The following is a 26370-nucleotide window of genomic DNA, read 5'->3' as shown; positions in this document are numbered from 1 at the left end:
CAGACATCATATTTACATATTTCACAGGGAACAGATCTCTTTTATTATTCTATAAATTTGATGTATAGATGAGTTGTCATCACCAAGTTTTACTTTTTAGAATAAAAACATACCTAAAATATATTGCCTAGATTCCAGAATAATTGTAAAGGGATTTTCCCTTTAGCCAAACAGAAATCTATAAAAGTATTATAATTATGGATTATATGTATTTAGAGTTGTTTTTTTCTGTGATCTGAATTTTAAAAGCAGATGGCTGTTGCAACTAAAAAGGGAGGAAACAGGCAATATGGTAAGAAAATTAAAGATGGCCCACTTAATTAAGAGGTGTGAGAGGCAAAACATGATTAACATTTTCTGATAAAGATCACCTGAACTATGAAGTTCAAAACTAGTTCTAGAAGTAAAAACATCAAGATTTGTATTACAGTGCTTATCTATATGAATAAATGCTTCATCTAATGATACAAGCATCACATATATTAGAACAACTGTAAATGCTTTTAAAAGGAGATTCAAGAAAAACAAGACTTCCTCCTGTGATTATGGAAAATGAAGCTTTTGTACTTTTCTAAACTTCTCAGTCTCTGAACTGTACTGTATAATGGAATGGGATGGCAAGAAACCACACGGAGGAGGAAAATACATAAATAGGGGCTTGAAGGAAGGGGTAGAAGCAGCAGGGTTCTTTTTTTTTTTAAATCTTTATTTTCTTTCTATCTTCCACTTATTTGGTCTGTGAGCTGTTACCCTGAATGTTAAAAAAATGTCAGTTTCCTTTGCACCATAAACTGTACAACATTTATCTGGTGGCGGCCTGGGTTATGTGTCTGCCTTTAGCTCAGGTCATCATCTCAGGGTCCTGGAATTGAGTCATGCATCAAGCTCCCTGCTCAGTGGGGAGCCTGCTTCTCCCTCTGCTTGTACACTCACAAAAACAAATAATATTTCTTAAAAACAAAAACAAAAAAAAACCCATTTATCTGGTTACTTAAGAACTTTCTGTGTGACTCCGCGGTTTGTATATTTTTATTGTGGTAAAAAAACACGTAACATTAAATTTACCACCTTACCCATTTTTAAGCATGCAGTTCAGTAGTGTTAAGTATATTCATGTTATTGTGTAAGAGATTTCTCAAGCTTTTTCATCTTGTAACACTGAAACTCCGTACCATAACACTAATTCCTCCTCCTCTCAGTCCTTGGTAACCACCTTTTATTTTCTGTTTCTATGATTCTGACTGCTTTAGACACTTCTTATGAGTAGAACTGTAGTGTTTATGTTTTTGTGACTGGCTGATCTGCTCATCAGAACGATTTAAAAGTTCATCCGTGTTGTAGCGTATGACAGGGTTTTCTTTTTAAATGGCACATAGTACTCCACTGTTAATGTATTTACCACATTTTCTTGTATCCTTTCATCACTCAATATACATCTGGGCTGTTTCTATCTCTTGGCTATTATGAATGTTGTAATGAAATGCCTGTGCAAATTTTCTCTTTGAGATCCTGCTTTGAATTCTTTTGGATATATACCCAACAGAGAAATTGCTGGATCATATGGTAAACCTATTTTTACTTTCTTAGAGAAACTTCCACACTGGTTTTCACAATGGCTGCAGCATTTTATATCCTCACCAACGGGGGAGCGGGATATAAAATAAGGGTTCCAGTGTCTCTGCATCCTCACCAACACTTGGGATCTTCTGTTCTTTTGATAGTGGCCATCTTGACAGGTCTGAAGTGATAACCCATGCTGCTTTGATTTGCATTTCCTTAGTGATTAGCAATGCAGAACATCCTTCCATGTTTTTTGGAAACTTGTAAATCTTTGGAAAAACGTCTACTTAAGTCCTCTGCCCATGTTTTAATCAGGTTGTTTATTATTGTTGTTGAGTTGAAGAAGTTTCTTATGTTGTAAATACCTTATCAGATATCTGATTTGCAACTATCATCTTCTAAGCCATAGGTTGTCTTTTCACTCTCATTTATTTTATTTATTTATTTTTTTTGACATGCAGAAGTTTTTAAGTTTGGTCTAGTCCACTTGTCCGTTTTTGCTTTTGTGCGAATGCTTTTGGTGTTATGTCCAATAAGTCACTGTGAAATTCAATGAAGCTATCCCCCTACATTTTCTTCTAGGAGTTTAAAATTTTAAGGGTTTACGTTTTAGGTCTTTAATTCATTTTGAGTTCTCTTTTGCATGTGGTATAAAGTAAGGGCGCAAATTCCTTTTTTGCATGTGGATATCTAGTTTTTCTCAGCACCATTTGTTGAAGAGGCTGTTTTACCCCTTGTGTAGTCCCAGCACACTTGTTGAAATGTAACTTGGCCCATAAATGCAAGAGTTTGTTTCTAGGTTCTCCATACTGTTCCATTAGTCTATATTTTTCTTTTTTTTTTTAAGATTTTATTTATTTGACAGAGAGAGAGATTGATCACAAGTAGGCAGAGAGGCAGGCAGAGAGAGAGGGGGAAGCAGGCTCCCCGCTGAGTAGAGAGCCCTATGCGGGGCTTAATCCCAGGACTCTGGGATCATGACCTGAGCCAAGGCAAAGGCTTAACCCACTGAGCCAGTCAGGTGCCCCCTACATTATCTATCTTTATGTCCATTATCACACCACCTTAATTACTGCTGCTGTGTAGTATGTTTTGAAATCTGGGAATGTGAGGGCTCAAACTTGCTCTTTAAAATATTGCTTTTGGATCTATGGGGTCCTTTGAGATTCCACAGTAATTTTAGGACTCTTCTCTATTTCTGCAAAATAAAAATTGTCACTGGGATTGTGATAGGGATTGCACTGAATCTTTAAATCACTTTGGGTAGTATAGATATTTTAATAATATTGAGCCTCCCAATCCATGAACCTGAGATGTCGTTCCATTATTTATGTCTTTAATTCTTTCAGCAATGTTTTACAGTTTTCAGTGTGCAAATCTTTTGTTTCCTTGGCTAAGGTTGTTCCCAAGTATTTTATTCTTTTGATGCTATTGTAAATGGGACTGTTTTCTTAATTTCCATTCTGGATTTTTCATTGTTAATGTTTAGAAACACAACTAAATTTGTATTTTGATTTTGTATCCTGCAACTCTATTCTGTTTTTTTGTGGAATCTGTAGGGTTTTCTACATAAAAGATCATGCCATCTACAAACAGAGATCATTGTACTTCCTTTCCAATTTGTATGTCTTATTTCTTTTTCTTGCATAACTGCTCTGGCCAGAATTTCTAGTACTATGTGGAATAGCAGTGGTGAGGGTGGGCACTCTTGTCTCCTTGAGTATGTTTGCTGTCAGCTTTTTCTATATGGCTTTTATTATGATGCTGAAGCTTCCTTCTACTCCTAGTGAGTTGAGAGTTTTCATGATGGAAGAGTACTGAACTTTGCAAAATGCTTTTCCTGCATCCACTAAGACAATCATGTGGGGTTTGTCCTTCGTTTTGTTAATGTGGTATTATTACATTGATTTTTAAAAAAAAATATTTTATTTATTTGAGAAAGAGTATGTGTGTGTGTGAACAGTAGGGAGGGACCCAGGGAGAGGGAGAAGTAGACTCCCCGGTGAGCAGGGAGCTTGCCATGGGGCTCAATCCCAGGACCTGGAGATCATGACCTGAGCCCAGAGCAGATGCTTAACCATCCAGCTGCCCCACACTGATTGACTTTTTGTATGCTAAACCATCTTTATATTCCAGCTACAAATCCCACTTGGTCATGATGTGTGATTTTTTTTTAGTTGTTTGGTTTTGTCTTATTTGGGGATCAGGATGATTCTGGCTTCAGAGAATGAATTTTAGAGTATTCCCTGCTCTTCAATTCTTTGGAAGAGTTTGAGATGATTGGTGTTATATATACTTTAACTTTTAAGTTATCCAGTTTGTTGGCATATAACTGTTTATAGTAGTCTCTTATAATCTTTTATATTTCTGTTTTATCAGTTCATCAGTTGTAGTATCTTCTCTTTCATTTCTAATTTTAGCTATTGGAGTCTCCCTTCTTTTTTCTTACTCTAGCTGAAGGTTTATCAATCTTGTTGATCTTTTTGAAAAACTAACTCTTGGTCTCATTGTTTTTTCCTATTGTTTTTATATTCTCTGTTTCATTTATCTCTGTGTTAATCTTTGTTATTTCCTTCCTTCTGCTGACTTTGGGTTTAGTTTCTTTTTCTTTTTCTAGAATCTTGAGGCGTAACATTAGGTTGTTGATTTGAGATCTTTCTTTTTTAATGTAAGTATTAACTGCTATAAACTTCCCTCTTCCTACTGCTTTTGCTGCATCCCGTAAGTTATGTTGATATTGTTATTTTTGTTCTGTTTTTTATTTGTCTCCATTTTTAAATTCCTTGTGATAACTTCTTTGGCTGTTTAAGAGTCTTTTGTTTAATTTCCACCTATTTGTGGATTTTCCTGTTTTCCTTCTGCTGTTGACTTCTAGTTTCATCCCACTGTGGTCAGAGAAGATATTTTGTATGACTTAAACTTGTTAAGGCTTGTTTTGTGGTCTATACTGAAAAATGTTCCATGTGCACTTGAGAAGAATGTGTAATCTGCTGTTGTACAGAGTGTTTTTTATACACACACACACACACACACACACGGTGAATTAGTTAGTCTATAGTGTTTAAGCCCTCTGCTTCTTTAGTGAATTTCTGTCTGGTTATTCTATTCATAACTGAAAGTGGGATATCAAGTCTTCTACTATTACTGTATTGCTTTCTATTTCTCCTTCAGTTCTGCCAATGATTGCATCATGTATTTGGGAAAGAATTTTAATAACAACATTAAAAAGGCTAAAATCAAAATATTTTTCTTAAGAAAAAGATTGGCTATTATAAGGAATAAAAAGATAGAAGGATATATACAAAATGATAGTATTGGGGGGATTTTATTCACTCTATTGTATTTCTATAATTTTATAAAAGCCTGATAAAAAATAGGGATTCCCTTAGCAGTACTATAAAACAAAAAGTTTTTTTTTTAATTTTTGTTTTTTTTAAAGATTTTATTTATTTATTTGACAGAGAGCGATCACAAGTAGGCAGAGAGGCAGGCAGAGAGAGAGAGAAAGAGGAGGAAGCAGGCTCCCTGCTGAGCAGAGAGCCTGATGCGGGACTCGATCCCAGGACCCTGAGATCATGACCTGAGCCGAAGGCAGCGGCTTAACCCACTGAGCCACCCAGGCGCCCCAAAAAGTTTTTTTTAAGAGCTACATCAAATATAGTACTATAAACTAATTTGTGAACTAAAGACTTTTTCATCTTGTGTTTGAGATTTTATAAGTTATAAAAGACTAAGATGTAGGATAAATAAAATTTAGTTTCTGTTTAAATTTATTTAAGAATACAGTAACTTCATCTTCATCTTAGATTAGGAAGATTTCAATATTAAAGACTTTCAATATCAGGCCTGCCTGAATAATCCAGGCTAATCAGGAAACACCTGTGTCCTCTTATTCTTTATACTTTCTCCCCAATTTAGATATGATTAATTTGATTAATTATAGAACAAAAGGTAATTAAAGTGTCAAAGTAATTTACTCCTACCTTTTCACATATTTTTGTATGAAAGCCACATTCAGTTACCATTCCTACAACTGGTGGACTTAACACCATGCTGGTTAAGAAATAAATATTAACAACACGTTTTTTGGGAAAACTTTTCACTACAAGTTTAATCATTTGGTATGTTTTTGGACCTTATATTCATTTTGTACAAACAATTGATTTTGACCTCTTTTTCTGGTTTAAAAATATTTCTAGGTTATTTTTATCAGCATAACCAATTGAGTTATTCAGGCTAAATAGAACAGTTTTTAATTAGTGGATTCTTACAACGTAGTCATTGTTGGCAAAATGGTTAAACTGAATGTGTGGGTAAATCATGGCTAGATTTCTATTCAAAAGGATACTATTTTTAAAAATTCAATTTTAATAAATATACCAAAATAATACCCATTCCTTATTTGAAGAATTTACACTTTGAGTGTGAGAGATAATCATTGATCATAAGCAATATTTAAACACAGCTTACTAAGAGTAGGACATTTGTACAGACTTAAAAATTTGGTTAGATTCCAAATCCTATGACTAATTAATAATAATGTCTTTCTACTTTTCAGAAACTATGACAAAGGTGGGCATATTTCAAAAGTAAACATCATTTGCAAATACTAGAAATACTTCATAAAAGGGGAAAAATATATGTTGAATCTTTTGGAAAGGAAGTATTAGTTAACACTTACTGGACATAGTAGAGAAACCCTTAGGCTGGTTGTAGCAATTTCACTGTCTGGATCTGCGGTCAATTTCTCTTTAACTGACATTCATTGAAGAGAAAACACACAAACAGAACATGTTTATTAAAGATACATCACTGATGCAACATGAAAAAGAACAAGGAACTTAAAATGAGTAACCATTTAAAAAAATGAACTAAAAAATAATCTGTTTAATTATTTCCAATTAACTAAATGTAAAGATAAAAATAATTACATGGTTTATAATTTCTATCATAAGCAAAAGAAAAACAACCATATATCTATAGACTGACTAAATTTCCTATAAGTTTCCTATTTCTCATTCATGGAACAAAAACTGCATTGTAGTAACATAAAGGAAATTTCTACAGTAAGCTGACAACTAATAGCAGAAACTTTTCCATTTATAAACCCTAAGAAACGGATAAAGTTTTTCTTTCTTTTAAACTATTACCAATATTTTTCATGCCAATATTATTTTTAAAGAAATCAATCAATAGGGCCTATACAACATAATTTATAAGTTTTTTCAAACCTCAGATAAAAAAATATATTATTACATTTTAAATGTTAATATATTAGTTCTATTTTTCTATTCTATTTTTAAATTATGAAAATACATTAATTTTATTTTCAAATTATGAAAAAAGTTCAATGCTTTTTCCCCATATACTTGAATTTTATATTTATTTATCCATAAACTAATTATGCTATCTTAGACAAGTCAATCCTCCTCTGACCTTAATTTTGCTTCTAGCAAAATAAGAACCCACATTAGATAATCTCTAAGCCTTTTTAGCTCAAACCTCCTGTGGTTCTTAAGAGTGGAGGCATTAGTAATGTTACTTTGTCAGTCTCATATAACAAGGAACTGTATCCTTTCTGGAATCCCGAGGCATATGTTACTTCTGAAAACCTCAAACACTGAAGTGAGACTGGAAATGCCTAAATGCAATACTTCAATCATTTTAGAAACTGTCCCACACTGCCTTTGATGTCTGTGTAAGGTGGGGCCCAAGCACAGTGGCTGTGTACGTAGTCAGTCAATCACAGAATTTCAGAGTGGTGGCAGAGAGAGTTAATATTATAAATATTATATACAGAATTAAGAAAACGGGGAGCAGAAAAGTACTCAGATAAGGAAGAATGATTTCAGAGTAGATGTCCATTGTGCTGAGGATTAAGAGTCCTACCTTTATTAAACAAAGCTATCATTATAATCTGAATTTTTTTGAGGTCCACATTTTACTTATTTTTTGAAGTTTTATCTATTGAAATAATTTTCCAATGTGGGGCTCAAACTCACAACCCTGAGATCAAGAGTTGCATGCTCTTCTTGTGACTAAGCCAGCCAGGTGCCCCAAGATGTTCCACGCTTTAGATATTCTGTCTCCATAAATTAGTGAATCTCAACCATGATATACATCAGAACTACCTACAGTGTCTTCTAACTTATATTGCCCACTGAACTGGAGTAGGGAAAAGGGACACCAATGGGTTGTTTTTTAAAAGCTCCAGAAGTGACTCTGATGCCAGAGTAAAAAGTCATTTTCATTTGGCCCAGAGATTCCAAATATTTGAAATCTCTAGAACTCATAGGCTGTCTTTCGCAGCTGAAAAGGCACAAAAACCCTGAGTTTAAGTGTGGAAAATATAGTTACCACATCCCTCATGCTATACAATATCATGTGTAAATTATAGAAAGTACACCTGTCTCATTACAGACCCAATCTTCGTCAATCCTTTCTTATAAAGATACATTTAACAAATAGTATCTTTTAAAGGTAAAAAATAATCGCCATACAATATAAACATTTAAACAGAACTATAATGTGATTACTGAACATCTGCATGCCTTCATCACCCTAGACACAAAAATGGGAACAGTTCAAATTTTATATAGATAAACTTCCATCTAAATGAAGCAATACCACAGACCATAGTATCAATACTTTGCAAAACAAAGTTCAGTGGTTAGTACTTCCCAGAGAAATTGAAACAGAAGAGGCAACAGGATCTAGAATCAGCCTAACTTAGAATCCAGATGTTAGCCAAGTCACAGGAGTAAAAGTACCTGATAGGAATGCTCTAAGGATTATACATATAAAATGCTTTAAAATAACCTAATATTATATTCAATAAATATTAGCTACTGCTACTTAAAATGATTTGTACATTTTCTCTCAGAGATGGCAACATTTTCGCAAATTATTTTAGAAAGTTGCCACTTTCTATTAAAAAAAAAAAGCTTTGTCTTTTCCTTCTGCATTATAGGCTCAATCTTAAGTCAATCCTATCATGTAAAGATACTTTTAAAGATCCTACTAGGATCTTGATTGGATTTAATTTAATCTATAGGTCAATTTGGAGAGAAATGACATCTCTCCGGTAACAATATTAAGTGTTCTGCTCTATTAACAAGATATATCTCCCCATTATTATTCAAGCTTTATTGTAATTCCTCTTAGCATTGTTCTGAAGTTCTCATCATATACATATTACACAAGTTTTGTGGGACATATCCCTAAGTCTTTCATATTTCTGGATATTACAGTAAATTCTTTGTTTTTTGAATTTCACTTTCTAGTTGTTCGGTGCTAACAGAAATACCACTGATATTTATAAATTAACTGTGTATTCTGCAACTTGCTAAATTCATGTATTAGCTCCAGTAGCCTTTTTTTTAAAAAAAGATTTTATTTATTTGTCAGCTATAGAGAGAGAGAAAGCACAAGCAAGGAGAGCAGCACACAGAGGGAGAAGCAGACTCCTGCTGAGCCAGGAGCCTGATGGGGGACTTAATCCCAGAACTCTAGGATCACAGCCTGAGCCACCAGGCATCTGCACTCTAGTAGCTTTTTAATATTCTTCATGTTTTTTCTACATAGACAATGAAATCATCTTTGAACAAAGACAGTAATTATTTATGCATTTCTTTTTTTTTTTAAGATTTTATTTATTTATTTGTCAGAGAGAGAGCGAGCGAGAGCGAGCACAGGCAGACAGAGTGGAAGGCAGAGTCAGAGGGAGAAGCAGGCTCCCTGCGGAGCAAGGAGCCCGATGTGGGACTCGATCCCAGGACGCTGGGATCATGACCTGAGCCGAAGGCAGCTGCCTAACCAACTGAGCCACCCAGGCGTCCCATTCTAATCTGTATGCTTTTTTTCCCCTGCCTTATTGTGCTGGCTAAGATCTCAAGGGCGGGGAGGCCTGGGTGGCTCAGGGCATGGTCTCAGGGTCCTGGGATCTAGCCCTGGGCTCTCTGCTCAGCAGAGAACCTGCTTCCCCCCTCTCTCTGCCTGCCTCTCTGCCTACTTGTGAGCTCTCTCTCAAATAAGTAAATAAAATCTTTAATGTGTGTGTGTGTGTATAAATAAAAAGATCTCAAGGGCAAGGCTGAAACAGTTCCCTTCTCTTCACTTTGCTAAGAGTTTTATCACAATGGATACTGAAGTTTAACCAGATGTGTCTTTCACACCTATTGAGATGCTGAGATGATCATATGATTTGTTTCTTTCTTTCTTCTTCTTTTTTTTTTTTAGTTTGCTGAGGTGAATTATACTGATTGATTTTCAGTCATAATGTATGAACCTAATATTCTTGGAATAAACTCTATTTGGTTGCTATCGATTATCTCTTATTTTAACTGAAGTATAGTTGACATACTGTATCATCTTTTTATGTATCTGACTTAGAATTGTTGATTTAGTCAAAACAATTCTGAGAAACAAAGTTGGAAGAATCTACCTGACTTCAAGATTTACTATCAAGCTGTAGTAATCAAGACTGTTGCACTGCCCTAAGAATAGATATATAGGTCAATGGAAAATCACAGAAATAAGATTCTACATCTATGGTCAAATGATTTTTGAAAGGTAATTAAATGGCAAAAAAGGTAGTCTTTTCAGCAAATGTTGGAACAACTGGGTATGTATATGAGGAAAATGAATCTCTAACCTCACCTTGCATCATATACACAAATTAACTTAAAATAATTTGCATAACTAAATCTAAGAACGAAAAAAGCAACACCTCTAGAAAAATGTTTGTGACCTTGGTTAGGCAAAGACTTCACAGTATACAAAAAGTACAAACTATAAAAAGACCTGGGGAAAAGATCCGGACAGACACTGCCTCAAAGAAGCTGTAAAGATATCATTAGGAAAATGCAAATTAAAACTATAATGAGATACTACTAAACACTGACCAGAACAGCCAAGAATCAAAGCAGCCTGACAATACCAAGCACTACTGAGGATGAAGAAAAACTGGAAATCCCATACGTCGTTGGTAAGAATGCACAAATGGCATATACATTTTTTAAGAAACTGCCAATCTGTTTTCCATACACATTTCATGTGACCCAGCCATCTGAGTCCTAAATCTTCACCCAAGAGAAATAAAAACATATGTCTACAAAACTGGAATATCCATCCACAAAATGTAAATATTTTTGCAGCTTTGCTTGTGATGATGCAAAAGTGGAAACAACCTAACTGTCCACTAATTGATAAATGGATAAACAAATGATGGTACAGATAAATAGAAAACTACTCAGTCCTAAAGAAGAACAAGCTACACGGACAAGCCTCAAAAGCATTTACTAAGTTAAAGGAGCCAAACATAAACGCTACATGCTTCAGAACTTCAGACATTTTAGAAAAGACAAACTACAGAGACAGAAATCACATCAATGATTATGGAACTGGGAATAAGGGGATGAGATGAATGGCCAGAGGCCACAGGGGAACTTTCTGGGATGAAGGATGTTCTCTATTTTGATTGTGGCAGTGGTTCAGGATTCCATGCATCTATAAAATTCATCAAACTATACAATTAAAAAGATGAATTTTTACTTTTGTAAACTAAACTTCAAGAAACATAACCCCCCCAAAAAAGGAAGAGAAAGGGGGGAGAGTCACCATGTTAAATTTCATCACAAGAAAATGAGGAAAAATAAAGTAAGCAAATCCTTATGATGTGTGGGCAAGGGAGTAAAAAATAAAGACAAATCATAATATTTACCCTGCAACATCAACCAATGTGTGGGAAGTCTTCCGGGAATTAAAGTTTTCCTGTGTCACTATGAGGGCAGTAGTAACAGTATTTTATTATATGTCCTATAATAAAGTTATAGCAAGCCACATTTACTCTTAAAAAACCTTTGTTGTCATGACCTATGAGTTAGCCACTAGTCAGTCACATGTGGCTATATTAAAATTAAAATTAAATATAGTTTAAAATTCAGTTCCTCAGTTGTACTGGCCACATTTCAGAGCTCAAGAGCCACATGATGCTGGTAGCTACCACACGGGTCAGTGCAAAGGGATGATACTTCCATCATCACAGCTCTATTTCTTGTTGTTTACTTTTTTCCCCTAATATTTCTAATAATTTCTATCATTCCTTAATATCAGATTATTTTATATTAAGGCTGTAAACACCTGACCACATTAAGGCCAATACTTCATTTTATAGGCAAGGAAACAGAGGCACAGATGCCAGATTTTTATTCTACATCTCTTTTGATCAGTCTACCTTAACAGAAATCTACCATGCACCAGGAACTGTGCACTAGGAATTCCAAAGATAAATAAGATTAAATTCCTGCCCAGAGGAACTCAGAGTCTAGTGGAGAGTAAAGACACTCAATGGGATCATCTGTAATGTGCTCTAATGCAAATGTGTTCAGGGAGCTAGCTGAAAGTTAACTCCCCCACTTCAGGGGTGCTGAGATGCCTCCTGGAAAAAGTGAAACCGGAAGGAAAACTGCAGTCAGGCAAAGAAGAGGGAAGTTCAGAGGCACAGACAGCAACATGAGCAGAGCAGTACATAAAAGAATTTAGTTATTTATGGAATTTAAGTATAGGAAGAAGGGTAAATACAGATGACCCTGCGAAGTAGTAAGCAGGTGCCGCTTCAGGGAAAGCTGCATCTGTCATGCTAACAAAGTTGGGTGTTTCTACTTCACCGATGTTAAGAAGCTATGGAATTGCAAGGAAATAGTAAGATTAGATCTGCATTAATGACTCAGGTTGGTACCAGGAGAGAGATATGAAGAGGGGACAAGAATGAAGAGGGATATATTATTTTAGAATAGGTTTTTTAAACAAAGGCAGAATATGAGCACTTAAATGAGGGCAGCAATGGTAGAGAGAGAAGATGGATGAGAAATATTTAGGGTGGAAGTTTGATAGGATTCGTTGAGTTTAGTTTTAAATAATTGAATCTGAGGAACTAGTGGAATGTTCCAGTTAAGGCAGTTAGCTAGCTATACATATCTATATTTGAAGTTCAGGGGAAAGTCTGGGATGAAGGTGTTTGGGAGAGTTCATGCTAATTTAAACCGTAAGACTAGATGTGATCATCTCTAGGTAAAGTATGCAGAAAAGTGGAGCAGGGACGACACCCCAAGGAAAACAGACATTTAAGATGCTTCCCTCAAGAGAATCCACTGAAGGCAGCTAATTGAGAAGAAATAGAGAAGAGACTTTCATGGAGAAAGTGGTTGGTAGGAAATGAAGCAAAAATATCTAAGATGAAAACTGGAAAGAAAGTTTAAATTTGGCAATCAGATTGTCAGCAGTGACATCAGTGGAAAGATTGGAGTTAAAAGAGCACAATGGGTTGCAGTGAGGAGGTAGATAGCAAGTGTAGACCGCTCTTTGAAGAAAGTAGGATGAGGACAACAGGAGGGGCACAGAGCTCTATCTAGAGTAGAGAATAGCTTGTTTTTCTATTTTTTAAAGGATGAAAAAGACCTGATGGGGAAGGCTAACAGAAAGAGTTTATAGAGGGACGGAGCAGGTAAATGAGCGAGGTCTTAAAACACTGCTTCTGAGCATCTCCACCTAGATGTCTCAGACATCTCAAATACTAGTGTGAACATACATTCTGATCTTTCCTCTGTATCTCAATCTTTTCCAAACTGTTTTCCATTTCAGCAAATGGCACTATCATGTAACTGCTCCTTGACTTCTCCTTTTCCTTCACTCCCCACATGTAATCCGCCACCACTGCTACCCTTCACCAGTTTTCAAGCCATCAACCTCTATGACCATCACCATTACGTCTGTTCAAGACACCATCACCTCTTCCCTGGACAACAGGTTCCTAACTGGACCCATTGTATCAGGCCAGCCTCTCTTCAATTCAGTTGGCAGAGCAACCTTCTTATTGCCCAAATCTGATCATATCACTTTGCTTAAAAATCTTTTCAGGGTTTTCTATTATCTACCTTTATGAACTATATCTACCTGTATCTACCATCTACCTATGTGAACTCACCCCACGGCTATCTCTCTGGCCATCATTCTCCTTTGTTCCCTCTTCTCTAGCTCCACTGGCCTGTCTCTTGGCATATTCCCCTCTCATCTTGGGGCTTAACTCCTCCTCACCCTTCTAATCTTGTCTTAAACTTCACAGCACCAGAGAGGACTATGTTCTTCTGTTGTTACCTCCAGAATTCCCTGTCTTTCTTCTTTAAGGCACATGTCACAACTGTAATTCATTAGTGACTCATTCAATCACTTAATTCTGTCTTTCCCACAAGACTGTGAACTTCTAAGGGATGCAGAGATGGTGTGTGTCTTGTTTAATGCTATATTCTCCTGTGCCTGGAACACTGTAGACTCTTAATATAATTTCTTGAATGAGAAGAATGAATGAATAAAAGATTAACTCTGAGCAGAAAAAGGGACATTTCCTCCTGAGACTGAAGAGAGTAAGTAAGGATAGGCGCAAATGTAGATAAGGTGAAAAGCAGTTATGGCGGCACTAGGATTAAGGAAGAAATGGGCGTCTGAGAGAATTCCCATCTTGTAGCCCTAATTTTCTTGCAGGGGTAGCACCCTGAGAGAGGGGGAGTAGTGTTTGAGTAAACTATGGCCAGAGTTTAAGGTGACTGCTGCAAGAAAGAAGGAGAGGAGACAAGAACATGACCAAAAATTTGTGAAGGCCTGCCTTTGCGATAGAGGGGACAAACTCTACAAAAAGGCAGAAATCACAAGATAAAAATCGAAATCCAAAGAATCAGAGCAGATGTCTTTGTGAAAAGTCTCAATATTACTGTTTATTCTTTCAAGAACATAATTGTGCATGATTTGATGAATACAACTCCGCCAGCAAAATTTACGAATAAGATTAAGAAGGACTTACAGTAAATATACTTTTAGGCAAACTTATTTTTCAAAAATATCTGGAAAAACCTGTCAACGTTTTCTTCTGTCAAGTTGTTTTATACAATCTTTTAATTACACAATTACTTTACTCAGAAAGTTATTTCTTTATAGATAGTATAAAGGCATACAATCTGTTTTTAAATCAATTACAATGAATGTCTTACTAGTAGGATCCAAATTAATGTTTTATTGGTTCTCCAGGCCAATAAGTAAGATAAGATATAAACTGCCACAAAAATCCCACCCACTCTGCTACTACTCTTCACTTCCAACACTGTATTAGAGATGAAAAAAACAGCCTTTGAACTATGAAGTTTCTGCTGCTGAATAGTGACTAACAGTGGTTCCTTCCAGAAAATAAAATACTAGGCTCACCTTCCTACTCTCCCTCCAGATGGTGCTACAACTACAAATGAAGAAGAGTGAACAGCTTGAGGAAAAATGGTTTGCCTTACTACTACTATTATTATTATTAAATATAACATTCTCATCTGTCCTATTTCTTGGTATTACTTTTTCTACACAAGCTCACATAATTCCATAACTCTTTGATTAGATGAGATTCTATAGCTATATGGCAAATATAAAGATTCTCCAGTGAATGACCAGGGACGGACTGCAGCAAGTGTGGAAAAAAAATTCCTTCTCTTGCATTCTCCTTCACAGCAGATGTCTGTCCCTTTTCTTCTTTGTCCCTACCCACTGGTGCTTCTTCTCCCCTAGACCCCAAACCAGTGCTGTCATTCTAGGTCTCCAGTCTTCTGAGGAATGTCTACACAGCCATTAGCCAAAAGTGAACTCCTCTTGACTCAGGATTATTTGCATTTTAAAAAGGGTTCTTTTAATGCAGAAAAGTCCTTCAATGACCTATTGAGGGTGTACTGCTAGTCAGAGGTGGTGGGGTCTTTTACTCTGGCACAGAACAGTTTAGCATAATAAGATAAAAGCTATGCCACAGAGGAAAGTGAGAGGAAAGCTGGCCTTACTACTTTAGTTCTTTTCATCAGAGTGTGCCTAACTACAAATTTGAGAGTTGGTTTCATTAATCAACTCACATCAAGAATCCTTAAAGAGGAGCTATCTAATCCTTGCCTGTAAAAGTTTGGATTCCCTGTGTCCGGCCCCATCCATGAATCCATCCATAAAGAATCTATCTCTCACAAAGAAGAGAACAACAGAAGAACTTAGTTCTCCTCCTGAGAAAGGCTGCTAACCTCTGGCCTTCATGCCCAAGAACTGAGGCCAGAATGGTTAATCTGCAGACCTTTCTGCATCTCAAATTCTATGTAACTCTATGAACCATCTAGTTATTCATAACTATGAGCCCAGACTTTGGAGGAACTTTAGAAGTCACGTAGTAACAACCTCTTGTTACATATGAGGAACCTGAAACTCAGAAGACAGTGACTTGTCCAAGGCTTACATAATTGATGAACAGAAACTGCTTTGTTATTATTTTTACCATCCCACTATCTTCCTACTTTATTAATGCAGGGATACAGTCATCACATACTCATGTACATTCTTCCTGGATAAACCTTAAATATAACGTAATTCTCATGAAATACATGCCAAGGTTTCCTTCCTGTCTCCTAGAATTCCATAAACATTTATTTTGTGATGTTTTCATAAAATATTCTTCCATATTCATTTCTTGGCTTACCGAAGTTACCTTTAAGGTCAGTAAAATAGAGACTATAAAATATAGGTCATAACAAAGATATTAAAACCACCTCTAAGCTTTGATTTACTTTATTCAGAAAACAAGTTTTCAGTGTTTTGTATCCCCTATGACAAGGTCCAGTGAAAAAAATTTCTTTCATTGAAAATATACTACTCTAACCTTTACCAAAATAGTTCAGCTGCATAAATGAAATAAGTTTATTATACGTACTTAAAGCTCTAGAATGATCCGGATTCCTTATTCCCTTTGCTCGTAACCTCTGAAGAAGTACTGTTGAGGACAACTGTTTTACAAGATACACTGCCATGGAATAGTTCTGGAGAAAAAAAAAAGATGCAGAAAAACAACATATATAAGTAAATAGTACATCTATTTTAATCCCACAATGACAGGGAAAGAAAACTAATACTTGTTAAAACACCTACTGTGTGTGGCCAGGCACTATCAGGTGTTTTCACGAATAAGAATTTAGTCCTAACCAAAAAGCTGCTGAGGTGGTCATAAACCTACTTTTATGGACACGGAAAGGGAAGTGTAGGGAAGTGTAGAGAAGTAAAAGAATTTTGCAACTTTCAAGAAATAAAGTCAGGTCTGTCATGCTTCTATATTACCTGACTACCTATGCTTGAAGCTAATCAATTTGAAGCACCTATATAAAAAAACACTGTTAAAACTAAAATATAAACCAAGGCCAGTAAGATGTCAAAAAATCACCATAAACCATATTTAGTAGGTAACAGATCTAAAATAGTAGCTATTTAAAAATTACAAATTAGATTGGCTTCCTAATCCATACCATTGAATCTCTCTTTTTACTTCTAACTAGTTTCAAAAAGACCCTACATGGGCCATTTTCACAAACAAACACAAACAAAACAGGGAATATTAAAGATTCTCAAAGAGAAGCTGCTGGTTTGGCAAATGAAGAGATGAATATCCATTACCAACAGAGGATTGGTAGAGGAGATGATAGCAGGAGAAGGGAACAAAGAAAACATTGATAAAGCCAAAGTGGAGTGATGGGTACATGACTGGATAAGAGGAAGAAAAGAGGGCTGAGGCTTATTAAGGGTAGGAGAGAGATCTCAGTAAGAAGGGCCACTTTCTATTTGGTGTTGGGATCAAGAGGAAGATCAAGAGATTTGGAAAGAACTTAGAGGAAAAAATACTTACTGCCACCTTTTAGATTACAGCTACATATAATTTCTGAAGCACTCTTAAGATATACAATCTACTTAATTTAAACCTCGCAGAAGGCCTAGAGGAGACAGGATAAGTATTTTTCTAAGTAGTGGTTCATGAAAAGGAATAACAAAAAGATACATCATGTGCTCATGATCAATTGTGCATCTGCTTGGTGACAGAGCTGGCACAAAACCCAGGAGGAAAGAACAGGGCTGTCAGGACAGTGGACTTCATGACCAAGGCTAGCAAAGTTCTCAACAGTTCTTGCTACAACACACCCTGTTGGCTTTGACCCTCCTAACCAAATTCCAGACTTTTCAAAAATACATTCTCCTCTTTTAACAACAAGAGAAAATATTCTACAGTATCCTCTGCAAGGCCAAATTTTCATTTAGAGTTCAGAAATCTATCCATGTTCATATGTTACATATTTTCTGGAGAAAAAAATGAAGTGTCAGAAAAGCTAATTTACAAGGAACTGTAAAATTGCCTAAATTTTAGAGCATACAAGCCACCAATCTAAAATAAAACTAAAAGGCTTCCTTTGGGGGAAAAATTTATTCACCTTTATTATTTATTTGATTAATGTTTCAAATATGACAGAAACTGGAGAACTGCTAATTAACACTGTGAAATTATGTACTGACAGCTTGAATCTTCAATACTAGAAACTCCCCTCAGGCTTTTTATAATTTTTTAAGGAGAGACCAAGTAGAAACCACAACTACAAGTTCAGTGAAAAGATATGTTCACTCTAGTTGAAACATGTAACCAAATTAAAAAAAGAAGTAGCAGCAGCAAAAAGAATGTCTGTCAGGTATTAACAAATACCACTTTACTGACAATATGGAATTCAATTTTATATCACCTGAAAGAGATTCAGCAGCAAAAAAACACCAACCTTCACAGTGGCATGCTATCTCTTCTAAGTAGATAATATGTTTCTGCTAACCCTTCAAAGTACTACTTAATTCCAACTACTCATAAATATTACATTACACTGATGTTTTTGTCAAATACCTTCTCAAAAGTCTTCAAAACTGTCTATCAAGTTCACAGGACATCTTCTCCATAGTAAGATATAATCTCTCAGAAGTGTCCTTTACACCAGTATCTAAATAACTCTTCTATAAACAATGAAAGTTTAATAGATGCTAAATGCAATGATTACCCTGAGGTAGGATAATAAGTTACAATATAGTTCACTTATTTCCTTCAAGCACTATACTGGCTCTTCTTTTAAAACACACACACACACACACACACACACACACACATTATTTTTATATAATTTATTATTTTTATTATTATTTTAGATCTCAGTTTTAAAAAGACATAATCGACATATAACATTGTGTATGTTTATGGAGTATAACATATTCATTTGACAGACTTATATACTGTAACATGATTACCACCTTAGCTTTAGCTAACACACTAACTCTTCTATTTCCTTTGCAGATATATTTTTAACATTTCTAACATTTCTCAGTGGAACTAAAAATGCAAGTTAATCCCCCAAACAATAAGAAATCCTCCACAAACTAACAGAGTATCCTTACAAGTTGAATTAAAAGTAGTGACAAAAACAATCTAATAAATTATCTCCTGGGCTTTGGTAAAGAACAATTTTCTTTCAATGCTTTACTTCAAAAAGAAGGTCTCCAACTTGTAGACTGGGGTCTATACAAATATCTAACCTAGTAGATCACCTTCAAATCACTGAACATACTGTCTTCCTTCTGAGATTTGAAAGGCTTTCCTCTCTCCTTTAATGCTGTATGTCAGCAACACATTTCCATCCTCTGCCACAGTTTGAGACTTCTTCCATAGTTCACTGTAAACATCCTGGTAGGCTATATGCTTCACACACAGTAAAAAAAAAAAAAAATACAAAACTAAAAACATTTTTCAATACCCTCTTCAATAAGGGAGACAAAAAGGCAAACCCCAAGATACACTAGAAGTAAAACATGTAAAAAGATTTCAAAAACCTAATCATAACATATTAATTAGGCAAAGGAAAAAATATAATCTTGATAGATGTCAAAAAGGATTCTGATAAAATTCAAAATCCATGTCTCACAAAGATATCCAGTAAAAGAGCAATAGAGGCATATACTGTTGATGTAATTAAATTCTGTCAAAAATTAATTACATCAATACTTGTACTAGTGGTATTCTCATTTTCATAAGAAACAAGTTGGGCATGTCCACTAACACTCCCATTATTTAACATTGTTCTGAAGGTTCTAGCCAGCACAACAGAACAAAAACAAATTATGACGTAAGTACTAAGATTATCATTATTTGTATAATGATTCATCTTTTCAAAATATAATAGAAAATATAATAGAAAAAAGATTACTTAAAACAGCAATTATAACAGTAATCAACACAGGAATTAATAAAAAACATGGCAGATTTATAAGGAAAAAAACTATTAAATGACAGAGGAACATAAAAGGGGCTCTGAATAAGTGGAGAAACATATAGCTCCTGGAATGGAAATATTAAATACTGTAAATAAATTAATCCTCCTTAATTTAATATACTAATTTAAAACAATTTTGTTCCAATTCCCAGAAAGATCTGGGGAGCAATGCAGGGAAATGCAGCTCCCTCTCTGTAATTACTCTTCTGCTCTCCTCACGGCCTCCCTCACCCTCAGCTCACATTTTTTCTGAGTGTCTCTCAGGCATCTCAAACTCAAAGTCAAAACTGAACTCATGATTTTCTCCACCTAGTTTTCCAACACGCCTTCCTCCAAAACAAAGACAAAAAACACGCCCACACTCAATCCTTTTTTAGTGTTTCTTCTATCTCGATAATATTATCATTTACCTTCTCATTCTAGCCAGAAACCCAAGAATCATCCTTGACATCTCTGGGTTCTCTCGGCCCCTAGTTGTGATTTCTCACTCAGTCCTACCAACCCACGACTTCTCTCCAGCCCCACTGCCACTGCTCTAGGCTAATACTCACTCTCTTCCACTAATACTTTAGCAAAAGCTTGCTCCTAAGAGGTGACCATGCTGCATGATTTTGGCCTCCATTCAAACTGCTTACCACTCTGAAGAACGATGTTTTGTAAAAAGAAATATACTACTGTAAAATTCTCACTTAAGAAGAGATTATCTTTGGGGTGCCTGGGGGGCTCAGTCAGTTAAGCACCTGCCTCCAGCTCCAGTTATGATCCCAGGGTCCTGGGATCCAGCCCCACATCGGGCTCCCTGATCCTCGGAAGTCTGCTTCTCCCTCTCCGTCTCCCCGCTGGGTTGGGCACACACATGTGGGCACATATGTGTGCTCTCTCCCTAGCATGAGCTTTCTCAAATAAATAAATAATCTTTAAAAAAGAGAGAGAGAGGGGCGCCTGGGTGGCTCAGTGGATTAAGCCGCTGCCTTCGGCTCAGGTCATGATCTCAGTGTCCTGGGATCGAGTCCCGCATCGGGCTCTCTGCTCAGGAGGGAGCCTGCTTCCCTCTCTCTCTCTCTCTCTCTCTGGCTGCCTCTCTGTCTACTTGTGATTTCTCTCTGTCAAATAAATAAATCTTTAAAAAAAAAAAAAAAAGAGAGAGAGAGACTATCCTTAACATTAGCAGCAGCACCTAACAGGGCCCACATGGCTTGGACCTTTCTTACTCTGCGGCTTCATTCTGTACACGGCTCTTCACTTTCTGCTCTAAGTCCTGTGGCTCCCTCTCAGTTTCCTGTAAAGAACCAGGCTCACCCCTGCCACTGGGCTTTTGTGCAGGTTGTGTCCTCTGAACCTTCCACTGAAACTGCTTCCTTCTATCCTCTTCTTAACGCTTGGCTCAGTCACTACTTCCTCAGGGAAGCCCTACCTGACCTCTCCCTAATTCAAAGTAGCTTTTAAAATATTCTAAATCACCGCACACCTATCCTTCACAGCCCTTCCAGTAAGTATGTTCACCTTTTTGTGTGTGACCACCTGGCCCCAGATCTCAGGCTCTGAAAGAATAAGGACTTGCTTTTCTTGCTATGGTACTGTCAGTTTTCGGTACAGTGCATGGCATACAGTAAGCATTCAATGAAATTCAAATGAATTAATGAACAGACATGAGCTCACATGATAAAACTGAAATAATAACACTCTGAAATTGTCCCAGAAAAAGAATGCAAGATTTAAAAACAATATAAAAAAATTCAGAAATGCACACAGGATAAATAAAAATCAAATATATAGTAATGGGAGCTTCTCAATCAGCATTTATTTAGTTAATGGTATCAGACCAATTGGCTACTGAAAAACCGAAAGTAAATTTTCATTTCATACCACACAGAATTTGCGATGGATTATTTAAAGGCAAAATAAGAAAACCTCAAAAGTCTAAAAGAAAATATAAACAAATATTTATGTAAGCTTGGGAAGGGCAGACAGACGTAAGGTTGACTGGGACTGAGAAGGAAAGACTACCAAAAAAAAACCAGTTAAAACTGGCTCTATAAAAATTTAAGTCCTCTAAATACTGAATAACTACATAAATAAAAGTAAAAGGCAAACAACTGGAAACAAATATTTGCAATCTGTGAAAGAGGTTAAATCATAATATAAAAAGAATTCATAAATAAGAATATAAAAAACAGCAATAAAGAAATAAATTATGGATATACTTCTAAAACATAAATCACAATAGACAAAATATGCTCACAATCTCAGTAATAAAAGAAGCACTAATCAAAGCAACATGGTGCCTTTACTTACCTACCAAACTTGGTAAAGATTTTAAAGAAGATGAAAGTATTGAGAGGGTATGGGTCAACGGGCACACAAACACTGAAAGTCAGAGAATAAATGTGTACATTTCTTTAAATTCTGCATGCCCTTTGACTCAGGAATTTCACTTCTGGGAATTTAAGGAAATTATGATGTATGTATGCAAAGCTATAGCTATTAGGATGGTCTTTGAAATAGCAATGAATCAATCAATCAATAAATCAGCGAACTGCTCAACAACAGGGAACAGACTAAACTATGGCATATTCATACCGGAATATGACCCAGCCGTTAGAAATCATGCAGATGAACACGTAATACCATAAAAAGATGTTCATGATAAACTGCTGAGTGAAAGGATCAGGTTATAAAACAATGAATACCACATGATCCCATTTTAAAAAATGGGAACATGTTGAAAATTTATTGTGAGACAGAAATAAATCCTTTTGCAACTTGTTTTACAATATCATTTACATATAAGCTCAGGTAGCCATGGAAATTAACCCTTCCTTATGATACTAACATCTAGGAGAAATAAAATTTACTTACTCTTCCAATTTCTGCAGTCCAAGAAACAACAATGGTGTTTGGTACTGTTGTGGACAATCGGACAAGTGAGGTGATATTGATTGGTCGGCTGGGTCGCTTTGGTTCCACACCATTTTTTGTAGGTGGAAGATAACCCTAAGGATGAAATATCATTTATTTCCACTTATTATTTCCATAATCATTTCAACTTCCATTACTAAAACAAACAAAAAACCCCCATAAACTATATACTAGAATATGAATATTTTCATTAAAAATTAGAGAAGCCAACATTTACAGGATTATTTCTCTGAACACCCCTACAGTCTCATTATAGTAAGCCTGCGAATAATACTGGCAAATAAAAGTTACAAATCTCTTCAACTTAAGAATCAGGATGAATTCATAAAGAGCTTCTTGGGCAAGTATATAAGGAACATTTTAAAGGTGACCAATAACAGTCTGCACTCTGATTCTCTAAGACACAGCATTCTTCCCCTATTCTATCACAGGCTTCTGGATTCACATGAGTACCTCTGAGGTTTTTCTTATCTCTCAAAATCCAGTATAAAACTAGAACTACCACACTCAGCTCTAAGTCTTAGACTTTGTCTCCATAGCAAACGTTACAGCTGTTAATTATACATAGCTGTTACAAGTGTTTTACACAGTTCCCTGAATATACGTTCAAAATGAAGATGTTTTCTCAATGAAAAACTATGATTGACAACAGCTGTCATTACTTATTTGATAACTATGTTGGCAATGCATTTAAAACACAGCTTTTAGAACTTACCGGAAGGCTGCAAGGTTTTGTATTCACTTTCACACAAAGATTGGGTGGGAAGTGATCTTCTTGTGGACAACTGGTTTCTGATAAACAAAACCTAAACAATAAAGAACAAGTTTAACTTCCTTTATTAAGGATGAACTCAATATTTTTTTTTTAAAGATTTTATTTATTTTATTTGACAGACAGAGATCACAAGTAGGCAGAGAGGCAGGCAGAGAGAGAGAGAGAGAGGAGGAAGCAGGCTCCCCGCTAAGCAGAGAGCCCGATGTGGGACTCGATCCCAGGACCCTGAGATCATGACCTGAGCCGAAGGCAGCGGCTTAACCCACTGAGCCACCCAGGTGCCCCTGAACTCAATATTTTTATTCAATAGCTAATCTAGAAGGTTGTAATCAATTAATCAATCAATCAATAAAAGGTTGCTAATCTTAACAACAACAAAAACTACTAGAGCTAGATATTCCACATGATGAATAAGCATATTTAAACAAATTGAAATAAATAATTCTATCAACAGAAAGTTTCAATAATCATGACTATCAACCTACAGTTGTCTTCGTAATATTGCCAATCATTTGCTTAAGCAGGTTTTAGGGAAGAAAAAAAAGGCTCTGCGGTGGAATAAATTTAAGACATTCTGATTCAAAAAATTCAATTACCTTAATATAGAACATCCCAGAGCTAGGGTAACATGCACTGTAACTTTCTAAGAGGGAGATGTAATACACAGTAGCTCCCAAACTTATCTGCTTATAAAAGTCATTTTTTTGGTTCTTAGCAGAATATACTGAAATGCTGTTAAGTCCATCCCCCAAACCAAATTCTATCCACTAAGCCAAGGTACTCCATTATTCCCTGAGAACTGAAGGTCTGGAAAAATAACATTATTTGTATTATATCCACATACATTTAAAACACTATTTTAGAAACTCATAAAACCATTGGTTTCTAAATTAAATGCATAATCTTTCAGGAAGACTATGGATGGCTACATAATTTGTAAATTCTCACTCTGCTCATGCTTACATAGATAAAGAAATAAATCATTAATGTGCTATTTAAGACATATTAATAACCTCCTCATTCCCGGTATACAGCTAAGGCTCAACCCACTTTTTTAAGATCTTATTTATTTATGAAAGAGGGAGAAAGAGAGAGATAAAAGAAGCAGGGGGAATGCCAGGCAGAGGGAGAAGCAGGCTCTCCTGCTGAGCAAGTAGACCCATGAGGAACCTGTTCCAGGACCCCGAGATCATGACCTGAGCTGAAGGCAGATGCTTAACCAACCTAAGCCATCCAGGTATCCTGGCTCATTCCACCTTTATAGAATATTCACAGCATCTTTATGTAAAGAAGAACCCTATTGGAATTCTGTGAAATATTCATTACACACAAACATCTTCTCTCAGCATCTATGGTGTAGGGTCTTGACCTGCCAGCTACAGAATCTGGGTATGAAAGGATCCACAAATTGGACAATTTTCTGTGTACATATATACATTCATCTGTATGGGGAAACAATCTGTAGCTTCCATCAGATTCTCAAAGGGTAAGAGACCCATAAAAGAGTTAAGAATTACTGATCTACAAAGGTTTTCTTGAAATATACACAGTAAATAGATGAAAATATAAAGATGTCAAAGCTCCCAGGATCATCTCTAACCCCAGCAAAATCTACCACAGGACAATCCTTTATACTGCAACAGTACAAGGATGCCACAGAGTTCTTTAATAAATTAGTCCAATGCAATGATAAATTTAAAACATGGACTCTGGCTGCCTGAAGCTACAGAAAAAGAATTATTTATAAGACAAGTTGACTCCTATTCATTTAAGTAAAAGGTGAAAATCTAAGCCACTTTAACAAACCAAAGGGAAAAGAGGAAGAATAACAGAAAGTTGCTGTAAAGGAGTTCATGGTGGTGGAAAAAGAAAACAGGTACATAAATGAGAACAGACTTGGAACCCAATAGAGAAAACACTGACCCTAATCCTGACCAAATTATTGTCATGCTTTAGATACAATTTATAATTAGGATAATAAGTATACATTCACAACCATCTAATAATTACAAAATATAACATAATGGCTCTTTTTTCATCAAGTTCTGGAAATGAATTTGAATTGAAAATGGCTAAACCATTTTTAACCACCAATATTCAGAAGTCTCAGAACCTCTGAAACAGAGAGCCGATCTACAGCTTAAAAACATTCCTTTCGAATCTGAACCATACCTGTTGCTGCGTTACAGAATGCATGTATATTAATATAAAATTTTGAGGACAAGATCTAGATCTTTTGTTCTAGACTATGGTTTTCAAACTCTATTTTAGTCTTGGAACTCTTTCTTCAAGTGAAAACTAACCCAGAAGTCAAACATGCAAAATAGATCAAAGCAGTACTACTCTGGTTGGGGGGAGTGGGTAGGGAATGAGGGTGGGTAGGGAATGGGAAGACCTGGCAAGACCCCTAAGGGTGGCTCCAAGCAACAGTTTGAAAAACAATGTCTCCAAACGATAATGTCACATATCAGTATGAACAAAATAAAACTGAGGATGCAGAAGTAAGCAAAATTACAAAAATATATTATTATGAAGGCATCATACTTTTTAATCCTTTAATTTATTCAGTCATTATCATGTTCTGCCCCTGACAGAGGATAATATACATTTTATACAGGAACATTTTTGTCAGTGCCCTCTAAAATCAAGACTTCAGGGGCGCCTGGATGGCTCAGCTGGTTAAGAGTTTGCCTTCAGCTCAAGTCATGATCTCAGGGTCCTAGAATGAAGCCCTGCATCAGGCTCCCTGCTCAGCGGGAGTCTGCTTCTCCCATGCCTTCTGTTTCTCCCACCTGCTCATGCTCTCTCTGTCTCTCTCAAATAAATAAATAAATCTTTAAAAATAAATAAATAAATAGAAATTTCGAAGAATAGTAAGATCAAGACTTCAACCACTCCACTGCTTTCTCACTGTTTTCATCATTCTATTTTTAAGAT

The 26370-nt window shown here is 35.9% G+C and overlaps 1 protein-coding gene across 2 annotated transcripts in view; it reads right to left on the bottom strand.

Moving 5' to 3' along the window:
• Window positions 1-26370, bottom strand: part of PIAS1 (protein inhibitor of activated STAT 1) — a 124021-nt gene that overhangs the window by 18886 nt on the left and 78765 nt on the right. For both annotated transcript variants that reach the window (XM_059180919.1, XM_059180920.1), the window contains exons 5-8: window positions 23374-23464; window positions 22599-22733; window positions 16331-16436; window positions 6242-6315 (exon numbers count right to left, since the gene is read on the bottom strand). In XM_059180919.1, the coding sequence (XP_059036902.1) occupies window positions 6242-6315; window positions 16331-16436; window positions 22599-22733; window positions 23374-23464 (406 nt within the window). The remainder of the gene's footprint in view (window positions 1-6241; window positions 6316-16330; window positions 16437-22598; window positions 22734-23373; window positions 23465-26370) is intronic.

This window comes from Mustela lutreola, chromosome 7, assembly GCF_030435805.1.
Source record: "Mustela lutreola isolate mMusLut2 chromosome 7, mMusLut2.pri, whole genome shotgun sequence".
NCBI classification, from domain to species: Eukaryota; Metazoa; Chordata; class Mammalia; order Carnivora; family Mustelidae; genus Mustela; species Mustela lutreola.
Note: the sequence above shows the minus strand (reverse complement) of the source record. Positions and strands in the feature narration are given on the sequence as shown.